This window comes from Prosopis cineraria, unplaced genomic scaffold (assembly GCF_029017545.1).
Source record: "Prosopis cineraria cultivar Desert tree isolate PC_DT_omini unplaced genomic scaffold, ASM2901754v1 PC14, whole genome shotgun sequence".
In the NCBI taxonomy this organism is placed as follows: domain Eukaryota; kingdom Viridiplantae; phylum Streptophyta; class Magnoliopsida; order Fabales; family Fabaceae; genus Prosopis; species Prosopis cineraria.
The window spans coordinates 3,176,981-3,189,319 of record NW_026555345.1 but is presented as its reverse complement, the minus strand read 5'-3'; the positions used below and the strand labels follow the sequence as shown (position 1 = coordinate 3,189,319).

The 12,339-nt window shown below is 33.0% G+C and overlaps 1 protein-coding gene across 2 annotated transcripts; it reads left to right on the top strand.

Annotated features, from left to right (window-relative positions):
• Positions 1-7,219: 7,219 nt before the first annotated feature.
• Positions 7,220-10,876, top strand: LOC129292659 (protein LOL2). 2 transcript variants are annotated; one of them, XM_054930257.1, is made up of 4 exons: positions 7,220-7,463; positions 9,382-9,489; positions 9,770-9,879; positions 10,419-10,876. In XM_054930257.1, exons 2-4 carry the CDS (start codon positions 9,384-9,386, stop codon positions 10,491-10,493), a joined length of 291 nt encoding a protein of 96 aa, XP_054786232.1. In that variant the 5' UTR covers positions 7,220-7,463; positions 9,382-9,383; the 3' UTR covers positions 10,494-10,876. The 2 variants fall into 2 exon arrangements, with proteins under 2 accessions (XP_054786232.1, XP_054786231.1); XM_054930256.1 differs by having other exon boundaries at positions 7,221-7,463; positions 9,321-9,489.
• The last annotated feature ends 1,463 nt before the right edge of the window (positions 10,877-12,339 follow it).

Sequence of the window (12,339 nt, the reverse complement as noted above, 5' to 3'; positions counted from 1 at the left end):
AATTAATTTTTGTTCTCTACAGGAAAATATTTTGATATGTTTATTAAAAAGACATTTTGAAATCAAGACAACAAGAATCAACAAAACATTGAGTTTCATAGTTTCTCATGTTGAATATCATTCGTTGAAGTTTGTTGTAAGATAAACAAAGTTGAAAGTTAATTAATGGATGGAAACACAATATAGTAAAATATATTGTGTTTAGTTTTGTAATGGACTTATTGGAGTATCACAATTATAAAAAAATAAAAATTAGATAAATTTTTTTATGAGAGGAAGCAATTTTATCCTGATTGAGATAGCCTCCAAGTTCACATATGATCTGTTGATCATACAAAGCATATTGCAATTAATCCTAAGTTTTTTTTTCCAAAAACAACTTGTTCGCACATACTATAAGGGGAAAGCTGACAAATAATGACAGCCTCTATTAATATCATTATTTGATACATTTATAATGCCCCTTATAATATATATGGGTTGAATGAAAGAGCATGTGAATCCACAAGTCACTTATTATTAACTATTAATTCCACTCTGTCAATAGTGTTACCCACAATTTCACAAGCCAACTGTCAGGTCTCACATCGGAGAGACTTGGGGAGGGTCCTGGCTATATAAGTGGGTGCGCTGCACGCCCTAATAGGTTAGCCTTTTGGGGAGAGAGTAATAGTCTCGTGACAAAATGGTATCAGAGTCAGACCCGAGTTTGCTTAATCGGTGGGCCCCTTTAGTGGGCCACCCGTGATGGGGGCGTCATGGATTGGTCGGGAGAGTTGTCAGGTCCCACATCGAAGAGATTTGGGGAGAGTCCTGGTTATATAAACGGGTGCGCTGCACACCTTAATAAGTTAGTCTTTTGGGGAGAGAGTAATGGCCTCGTAACACAAGACTTCCTTCAACTTAAAAAAAAAAGAAAAAAAACTTCTGGTTTAACACTAGTCATGTATTAAACATGAGTTGGTGATAATTATTACAAACTTGGAAAAAGAAGCAAAGACCGAACATGTGAAGTGTAAGTTGCAAAGAGAGTAATGCGACAAAATTACAACTGTGCTATGAATCATTTCCAACACTTACATTGTTAGGGTATGTTAGAATTACTTATTGCCTGCAAAGACACACATGGTTTAATTTTCGAGGACCAAATAATGGCAAATTTTGTTAGAAGTAACAGTTACAGGAGACATCTGAGTGGATTTATGGCCATCGAATTTTAAAGAAAAGAAAAGAGAAATTGAGTCATAGGGCCTAAGGATTACCCTAATCCAAGTTTTTTCAATTTTTTTTTGTTATTTGACAAATGTGGGATCCACACTTGTATCGATATCTATGTCCATTTATATTATCAGAAGCTGAGTTCGAGAGCCCTGTTGCCCTTTTAGCTTTCCGTAGTCCCAACCCAAACAACAGGAGTTTTAGAGCCAAGCCTACTGCTCCGACTTTTTTACGAAGGCTAAATTAAGCCTCAAATGTTTTTAAAAGTATAAAGAGTATAAATTTCAACCAATAAAGTATGACAAAATACAACCAACACAGATTGTTGGTCCGACTAATAAATATTTTATTTATAACATATAAAATTATGAGTCCAAATTCTGTTACTAATATAAGAATCTTATTGATAAATGATCTATAGAGTATTTCTAACTTAGAATATATACATGGATAAAAAAGAAAAGAAAAGCACATCAACAAAGTATATCAAGTCCTAATTACATGTATTTCCATGTCATGTATTTAGATGTAATTTAATCTACATATATTTCCAAGTCAAAAATCTAATTTCTTTCTTTTTTGTACCCATTAATTTTTTTAGAGCTATTTTGTTTTACAAAAACTTAAAAGAGCAACTTGATAATTGAAGCAAATGTTAAAGATTAAAATGATAAAAGTTACAATTGAGATATCAAATTGATAAAACCTTAAATGTGAAGGACTAAAAGTTGTTTTATCCCTATCTCTTTTTTTTTAATTGAATGTAGTATATATCTACATTTTTTTACTGTGGAGGATTTAAATAAATATAAATTATATATAATCAAAAAATTAAAAAAAATAATTGGAATGCTCTAACATTCTACTGGATATGGTAAAAGAGAAAAAAAATATATCAAGAAAAAATGTGAATATATATGTAGAGATAAAACATAACAAACCCATTGTAAAAAATAAAAACATAATAAAAACATTTATAGGGAAAAAAATGTAATAAACCCAATCTGACCAGACCAGTGGCTTTGTGGTTCACTTCTTCACTGCGTCATTATATTTATGCTGGGTTACGGATCAAACTTGTTGATCAAATTAAGATTTTGGTATAAAATCTATCACATTCATTAGTTAGATTTTGGGGGATACGCTTGATCGAGTTAGCAATTAATGGAATGGAGTCATCATCTATCAACTTTTCCAAAAGCTTTCATTTCTAGATTTTTTTTTATATTGTAAGTTTGTAATTGTTATTGTACTAATTCTCTATAGCAGAATTTCTGACTCGAATATTGCATTACATTACAGTTGTGAAAAAACACTTCTATCTACAATAGAAGGAACGATTTTAATCATTTTTTATTTAGTTTGTTTGATTGATGTGACAACAAGCTACTCTCAGTAACAATATCTATTTAAGATTAAATAATATTAACAATAACAATTAGAAATTAATAAGTATAATCAATTTATTAATCATATTTTAAATTCAATGGCTGGATTTAGAAAACATGAATGCTAAATATTTTAGATTGTCAGTGGTAATTACTTGGATAAAAAACAACGTCCTATATACAAATATCCTGCTCTCTCTCTGTTGTTAATTGCGAGTTGCCGGCTTGCCGCGGGAAAGGTCACAACCACTATCACGACTTATACATAAGGTTGTGTGTGTGTGTGTGTGTGTGTGTGTTTGGGGGGGGGGGGGGGCACTATTGCTTTATGTCGTTACCGTACAATGCAAGCAGAATCGAGATTTATTGAGCCACTTACGAGGTACCATTCTTCACCACATTGTGTGTGTGTGTGTGGAGGCATTATAAAAGATTAAAGTGCTTTGCTTTATATCCTTACCGTACAATGGAAGAAGAATCAAGAGATTTATTGAGCCACCTACGAGGTACCATTCTTCACCACATCTTTTCTCTTTCCTCGAACTTCATGAAATATTAAAGTAATATTTGCTTGGATAGAAGGAAAGAAAAAATTTTAAAAAATCTCTCCCACCCTCCACTCTACCAAATAAGGAGAGGGGAGCTTGTTTAGTAAGGTAGAGGAGAGGAAAGACTTTTAAAAAATTTTCCTCCCCTCCCCTCCAAAACCTCCTCCCTTGCCTTTATTTGGGGGATGTCCCCCTACCCTCCCTCCTCACCTCCCTTTCCCTCCATTTCCTTCCCTCTCCTCCCTTTTTCTCTCCTTGAAATAGAGCTTACAAGTCAAGGATCAAGGTGTCATCAAGGTTCCAGACCCTAACCCCCATATACACCCCTTTCCTCTTCTCCTCCTTATATCAACCCCGTCATCCTTTTCTTGATTGCTCATGCATGCATCTCTTTGATTTCATGAATACTATTCTGCAACATTGTCCTCGTGCTTTGAAAATTGACTGACTCTCTTTCTCATCTTTCTGCATCGAAACTAATTACTGTGAGCTTCACAAGTAGTGGATCAATAAATTGTCTCAAACTTTTCATGTTGATGAGGTCTCTCTTGATTACAACGTTGCTTCTATCTTCAAAGCCTCTCCAAATTTCGGTCCTTGAAAGTTCTAAAACTAAACATGAGCAAACTCATTCTGATCAATTTTCATGGGAGATTTATTAAAATGAGTTAAGAGTAATTTTTACTTTTTAATTTTAATTATAAGTTAATTTTATCCTTCAACATTAAAAATTCTTTCCTCCATTATCTTGACATAAAAAACACTTAATATTCATTAGTCATTACTGACTCCCACTATTTTTTATTTTTTTTTACTAGATTAAGGATATTTTTGCCTCTAAGTTTTATTCCAAAGAAGAGTAAGCACCTTCAATTCAAATATTTGATAATAAAAAACATTAAAAAAAATGTAATGTGGGACTTTTGAATGGTGAGAAAATGATAGGGTGATAGGAGAGAATTTTTAAAGTTAAGAGACAGAATTGACCTATAATTAAATTTAAATTTTTTAATGACTTTTTAGGTAAAATTAAGAGGCAAAAATGACCTTTAACCCTATTAAAATTGATTATTCAGTTGGCAAGTGGGTTTCTCTAAGTTTCCCATCATTAAGAAGTTTATTCCTTGAGGGTATCAATAAGGCGAGTGACTTACCTAAAACAATTAGACCTTGTAATACGAAGCTCAAGTTTGGAGGATTAATTTAACCATCCAATATTGATGCGTGCAGCTTCAAAACCTGTGAGGATCAGCACTAAACGAATACAAGCCTTGAGTTACGTCATTTGCGATGTATATTTCCCTGCCTTCATAAAACTAATATGCATATGGTTAACGTGACTGAGACTGTAGCTGAGATGTATGCACCTAATCTACAAAGACTTATCTGGAAAGACGTCTACAAGGCTATAGGTTGAAGCTATACGTTGGGCGAGAATATTACACACCTATATGAACATAATCAAGGTTAGTAATTCATGATTTTTTTTTTTGTCTTTAATTAACTTGGAAGATGTGGCAGTGCGTAGTGGCTGTCTGAAGTAGCTAGTGGTAAAAATTAGAGATCGTCCATTCAATTAAACGGTTGGCTGGCACAGATTTTGGCACAAGATACACAGATAAAATATCAAATCACAGTTATACATTTTTCTATGTCCAATACCTTCATCCAACTATTTATATGGCTGCAGAGAAATACTTGAAATGCATTATCACAAAGCTGTCCTTTAACTCACTGTTTCATTTATTTCTGATTAATCATGACTTTTCAAGTGTTGATGAAATCCTACCGCAGTATGAAAAATCACAGGCTGAAAAGATTTGGGACACTTCGAATCCAGATCCAAATATATGTTGGTCATCGCATCATGAGTATCTTAACAGTGGAACATCTAAGAGGAGTTTTAGCACACAATTTATAAGGAAAATTGAACAAGCTGGCTTTTCCTTTGCTTTCTTTTTTGCTTTGCAGAATTTACGTGGAAGGCCACTTACTTCATTTGGAAACGTTTGCCACATTGAAATTCATGTTGAACGGCGCTTTAATTTGTATTAAGGTGTGGCCAGAAGTGGATAATGATAATGCGGGTCATGTTCTAATTAGTTTCTTGGAAGGAATATCAAAATTAGTAACTCTTACCCTTGTCAGTGATCCTAAGAAGGTACGCATACACATCTTTGTGTTCAATAATTTTCATTTATGTAGGTTTACACTTTCTTTTAGGCATATCAGGCAAGCGAGGAATGTAGCTTAATTTGATGACGCATTAAGAATGTGTAGGAGAATTGCATGGAAGAAAATAAAGGGGTTGAAGAAAGTAACGTTTAAAATAAGAAGCATTTACAACTTGATGGCTTTTCTGATTGGAATGTTGAACAAATGGTGCGTCGACTTGGAAGAGATGACTCTTAATTATCCATCTCATTATCACAAATCTCTGATCCTTGTATTAGAATTGTTTTGTTACTGGTTCTTCAAAACTTTCAATTACGAAGGTTTCTTTCTGATTAGGGAATATTGTAAGACGATACATCATCTATTTGTTTTATTTCTCGTGAGAAAATCCCACAAACAAAGAAACTGTACAATATTATACAATCTAACGTAAAAAAACCAATTAAAAGAAGCAATAAAAAAAACACACGGTCAAAAATAAAAAGAGAGAAAAGAAAAAGAAATGAAACTATCCTAGCTTGATGCCTTCTCTTCGAGGGATCCAAAACTAGAAGTATGATTTTATATGGATGAGTTAGACTTGGCACCGATGGCTCGGTTAACATTAATGGCGTTGCAACTTGTGGAGGCATTATTAGAGATAATAAAGAAAATTGAATTAAAAGATTTTTCAAACATATTAGTTATCAACCTAGCACAATAACAAAGCTTATGAAAATCTTCAAAGGCCTTAATCTTTGTTGGAACAAAAAACTATCTAGAATCAATATCCACTCTAACTCAATGGAGGCATTGTCTCTCATTAGCCACAACTATTGAGAAAGTTATCTCTTATTTGATATCATTAAAAAAAATCAGAAATCTCACTATCAGAGATTAAGTAGTCACCTTTAATTATATTTATAAAAAAAGCAAATAGATACATAGATCTCTTGGCCCATAGGACATCTCAGACAAATTTTAATATTACAATTTTCAATTACCCCTTGCATGAATATAGCAATCTCTAAATTTTAGATATGATTAAATTTTAATCGTTTTGCACGATTTTGATGTGGCCATGTGTGTGTGTGTGTGTAGAGAGAGAGAGAGAGACCCATAAAAATTTGGGCCAATTCCAAGAACCTGACTTTAGCCCATAACAAAGAAATTAGGAACAATGACAATTAAGTTCCAAATAATGAAATTAATGACAATCAAATCCCTGACAAACTTTTTTTTAAAAAAAATAGATTATAAATATAAATTTAAAAAGTTGTAAATAAAAATTTTTGTTTTAATTTAATATTTATATTTAATACTTAAATATATATTTCTAGTTCAAATTCTTGGATCTGTAATTATTTGGATAAATAATTTAAGCCTATTTTTAAAAAAATTATCGAGGACTTCACTATTATTAATTTAATGTTTTAAGACCTAGTTGTTATTCTTCTAATTGTACAAGGCCCAAATAAATAAGTGAAAATGTATGAGACTGTTTAAAATTATTTTTATTTTATTATTGTAAGAAAAAATAATAAAAATAATTGTTTTCATCTCTTTATTTTTCAAAAAATCAAAAAGTGTTTTAAAAATAAAAAATAAAAAAAATATTATTTTTAAAAATAAAAAACTGTTTTTAAAATAGGCTGCCAACAACCCCATTCCCAGACCTCGATTGTGTGCAGTCCATCAATTCTTACGTGTTTGTTTTTTGGAAAAACAAAAAATCTCAAAGAATGGACTGACGAGAGGTGGCAAGCTATGGAGAGAGGGATTAAATTACACCAAAGGATGAGATTTTCTGACTGCACTTGACTGCGGACAATCCACTATCCAGGCCCCTTTTTCCGGGCACTCTATTTTATTCAAAATCTTTTTTAAAAAAATTATACAATCAAATTCCACGCGCTGCGTGCACACCTGCACACCGACATCGCGGCTACTTCAATCTTTGCGAACCGGCTGCAGAGAACCTATTTGGATGAGGCCTAGTAATCAATTTCAGAGCCTATCATCGAACCAGTAGTGGCTTTCGACTTCCCGGCGTCGGACGCACTTCTTTGCCTTTTATGTTCACTGTTCCAAGTTAGGCGTCCGCCGTCTGGTTCTCTGTTCCGAGTCGTTGTAGCCGTCGCTCCTCTCGTCCACGGTACTTTTTTCTAATAGATCTTGGAGTTGCTTAATGCTTTCCCCTGTCTGCGTCGTTGATAATCTTCTATTGATGTGATTTATCTTCATCGATTTTTTTTTTTAGTGATTCTGTAATTTCATTTTCCAAGAATCAAAAGTAGTCTTCTGAGAGTCGCAAAGGGAGCCTGTCTTACGAAGCTAGGTTTCAGAATTTTGGGCTTCTGCCCATCAGGTCACTGTGGCTCGGCTGTTCTGTTTTTGATTTGTAATGTTACATAATATGACGGCATTTATGGAATTAGGGAGTAATGAAACTTCATAAATTTTCCCCAATCCCCATGAATCTAATTTTGCGGCAGTCAAACTCGGGGGGGGGGGGGGGACAAATCTTTTATCTTCTGGTGATTTGTGTGGATGGGTGATCAAGAATTTTGATTCTGAAAATTGAAAGTGTGTACATCAATAATGGCAATGCCATGGGGATGAAAAAGAAACAAAACTAACGAATGGATGGATGACTTTGAAAACAAAGATTCTTTGTTTCCTCGCACCCTGACCATCTCTGTCCTGGTTGGGAATTCTGGACAATGAGAGGAAAAGATGGGGTAGTAGAGATGGAAATGTTGAGATGATGTGGGGTCATACAAGAAAAAATGAGATTCAAAATGATTATGATGGAGACTTGGTAGTATGAGATAGCAAGTCCCACATTAAGTAGTATGAGATGCTATATAAGTGGGTTGGTTCTCCCACTTTAACAGCTAACTTTTGGGATAGAGTTTTCCATCTCACTTAAGAATTGGTATAAGCCTCGTTGTCTGCAGTTTGGAGAGGGCTACCCACAGAGGGTTCTAACAGGAAAGAGACCGAGTTAAGTGCTGTGGAGTGCAGCCGTTGGGTGTCATCTTTTCATGGGGGCCAATTGATGAAGACTTGATAGTATGGGATATCAAGTCTCACATTGAGTAGTATGGGATGCTCAATGGGATGTATAAGTGGGTTGGTTATCTTACATCAACAGCTAGCTTTTGAGGTAGGGTTTCCCATCCAACTTAGGTACCCATTAGATTATATACAAGAAAAAGATGGCATGTCGCCTATCCGAAAGAAAATGGTTGAAAATCAAGGTGGTTTAGACGTGTAGAGAAGGCTGTTTGAGTTGCCAGGTAAAGAGAGTTGATAAGGTGATCCTTAAAGGCTTTTTTTAAAAAAAAAAATAGAGGGAGACCATGAAGGACACACCAAGGAAGTCCTCAAACGTAATCTTTTGGTAAATAACATGCCCAGATAGTTCGTTTTAGAGAGAGCTCAATGGCATTGTTGTCCAAGTAGCAATTTTACTTAGTAGGATAAAACTTCTTGTTAAGAGTTACAAGGCAATTACTTCAGAAGAATTTATTTTTGACTGTTCTAAGAATTCTAAAATCCAAGGTGTTTGAATATCTTATCAATAGAGACATAGTTTATCGTATGAAAACGTATTTATATTTATTTTGATCTTTTATAATTAAGACTAATTTATTTGTATACTACTGATTATATTATTATTAATGATTGCTTGTTTCCTATTTGGATGTCATTTTATAACGTGTCAAAGTATGCAAAGAATTCAAATGACAAACAAACAAGAGATATGACTCCAATTATGGAATTATGCTATTATTTTGTCACAACAACCAGTTAATGTGATGCATGTTTCAACCTCTTCGTGCAAGATCATCTTTTGAATGAAGATTGAGTTTCCTCTCCTGTGTGCTGTTTACCCAAAAAGTTGGTAGTGTAATGTCACTAGTAATTCTAAGAAGAACCTTGAATGTTCTCTCCTTGCTCCTTGTTCCAATGTAAAAGTTTTCTATGGCATTGCAATTTTTTTTAGGCCTAAAAGGGCATCCCTTTCTGATGAATTCATGACTCTCATGAGCAAGCTATTCCAACAGAAATGGCTCAAATGGTTTGTGGTTCTTGTCATCGCCTTCTTTCATATCAACGAGGTGCCAGACATGTCAAGTGTTCTTGCTGTCAGACAGTAAATCTTGTGTTAGAAGGTTGATTCTCTTTCCTTTTTCTTCTGTCTATTGTAGCTGCTGCAAATCTCAACTTTGCATTTTGATTTCAGTTTTATGCATTTTGGTTACATCAATCATGCCAGAAGCAATTATACAATTGGTGCAAATCTTACGTTAAGTATTACATATGAATAAGTAAATTCTGCATCATGCATGTTTTCTTCCTTAAATTGAAGTTATATTTTGCAAAACTCTTCTATATTCTAGCATTTCTTTTTGTGGCAAGCTATTGATATTGGTAATGCAATCCTTTATACAGCTGATCAGGTTGGGCAAGTCAAGTGTGGGAGCTGTGCAGTACTGCTAATGTACCCATATGGCGCGTCCCAAGTTAGGTGTTGCTCCTGCCAGTTTGTGACGAAAATTGAGGTGTGTCATTTGTTTACAGTTTTAAATGTAATCTTGCTATTTAGATACATTTTGCTCTGTTTCTGTTCTTGTTTAGCCTGCAAATATTTTTCTGATGAGTGCAATCACACCTCCCACCCCCAGCCAGAAGTTTGTACGTTAAAGTTACCTTAGGATAAGTGCAGTCAGACCTCCCACCCCCAGCCAGAAGTTTGTACGTTAAAGTTACCTTAGGATAAGTGTTCAAAGTGCCAATTCATCATAACAATCTTCAAGAAAAGAGTATACAACATCTGGACTATTAACATTACATAATTTGCCTGTAATGGATAAAAGACTAAACCTTTCATGTTGATGGTTGAGTCGTTGTGATATTCAGTTAGTCTTGCTTCTTCGGGAAACTTTATGACTTTGTAATTGTAGCTTTTTGTCTCTTGATCCATTGTCTATAAACATATCGATTCATATTCAAGGAGGGTGGGATTCAATCCAAAGTCCCTTCCGGCACAAGAGATTGTGAAGCCAACTCAACATTAATTTTGATTATGATTAATGTGCAGGAACACAACAAACGGCCTCCCTGGTCTGTACTTCAACTGCAAGGGAAATCTACTCCTCCTAAATCAGTTTCTTAGTAATCTACTTAATTACAGGCATAATGGAACAAGCTAAGAAGATTCGTGAGAGGGTATTTACAGGTTGCTACATGTCCATGTATAGAATATAGACAAGCTCATGAAATTGTTTACTGGGCCCATCCCGCAGGCCCCTTGGCTTTTTTACCAATCTTAGAATCTAAGTTTTAGGTGAGTCCTCATCTTATCAAAAGGCCTGAACAGGCTAGTCCTCAAGTCAAGCCCTAATTGATGGCTATATCTAAAAGCTTTCTATGGTATCAAAACTTTTTATAGCATCTGTAAATATTTTTCATTACTATGATCCTCACTTTTACAAGGTATACATTTGACTTTTAAGTTAGAAGTTAAAAACTGCAATATTAGATACTTTTGGATTGTCAGGGTAATATTTTATAATTGAATTTTGTTGGTATCATGGATTCACTAAAGTTGAACTATTCTATTATATTAGGAACAAGTTTCCAATCATCCTTTTCAACAGATTGTGGATAAGACCAACTTATTCTTTGCAAAACATGGATTGTTAATCTATATTTTATGTTTAGAGAAGCTAACTGTCTTACCTGCTTAGCCCACTCTTGCCATTCCTTTGGTAATATGCTGTATATTTTTTTAATCAAAAACCACCATTCTTGAATGGAAATAGTTGATGATAGATTTATTTAGTTTGTACTTTGAATTTGTACTTCTTTTGAATTAGCTATATTTATCCTTTTTTATTCAAAAAAAACAAACAAAATCAAAGAACAAAAACTATTGGAATCATTTTTTGTAATCTTTGTAATTTGATTAAAAGGATCTTATAAATAAAACTGAGTGGAATATTATAATTTAAGTTTTTTTTTTTCCTTTGCATAAAAATGTTTATATTTTAATTAGTTTTTCTTTTTTCAAAGATGTCAAAAATTTTACTTTACTTGTTACTTCCTGCGGTGGCAGACACGCATACATTTGAGGGTCTTGTGATATCTCGTGTAAAATATGAACTGGGTTTTAATTTGCTGTTATTGATATGCTAGTTTTGAACGCACTAATTGAGAGAGAAACAAGGGAAGAGGAAGAAAGAGGGAGAGAGATGACAGTTACATTGATCTATGTAAGGGATTAGTGTGCAAAATTTGTCTAAATGAAGAGAGGGCAATAATTGGATCAAGAATTTTATATTTAAAATATTGGAACGAGTGAAGTTGATTGATGAGATTATGAAAATTTGGAATGGTCGGTTGTGAGAGGTGGTTGAGATGTTAAAATAATTTAACTATTATAAATGATTATTTGTTATTGAGAGTTTATATTTGAAACTGATTAATTTTTATTTTTTAGTAGAAACATTTATTTTATTTTTAAATTATTTTCTAGATTTTTATTAAAATCATTTATGTAGTTTAAAATAGTGTTGACCTTTATACAATTTGCTGTTTAATTTTTTTTAGCAAATCAAGTTGTTGAGGGGTTCATTATTGTTTAAACAAGTTATTAGAGTTTGAATATCAATTCTTGTGCACGAAATAAAATTTAGTTATATTGTTCTATACATTGGCAAATTAAATTTTGCTATTTGTAAAGTATATTCATTCCTTTTAAAAATATAAAATATTTTTAATCGAATTTTACTTTTAATTAATTCATTAAATATCTTTTAATTAACACCGTCTCTTTACATTTATCCTTATTTAGTAAGGTATTTAATTTAAAATAAATATAAAATAACTTATTTATTAGGGATATTTTGGAAAAGATATATCAAATACATCTTAAAATGTTAAAAATATTTTATATTTTTTTAATATTAAACTTTTAAAAAAATACTTTATATTTTTTAATAAATAAAGTATATCATTCG

What these genes read in the sequence shown, in the direction of transcription:
- LOC129292659 (XM_054930257.1), top strand. Translation starts at nt 9,384, where the DNA reads ATGGCTCAAATGGTTTGTGGTTCTTGTCATCGCCTTCTTTCATATCAA. An exon ending in AGTAAATCTTGTGTTAGAAG is followed by an intron (nt 9,490 to 9,769) that starts GTTGATTCTCTT and finishes TCCTTTATACAG; the next exon opens with CTGATCAGGTTGGGCAAGTC. An exon ending in AGTTTGTGACGAAAATTGAG is followed by an intron (nt 9,880 to 10,418) that starts GTGTGTCATTTG and finishes ATTAATGTGCAG; the next exon opens with GAACACAACAAACGGCCTCC.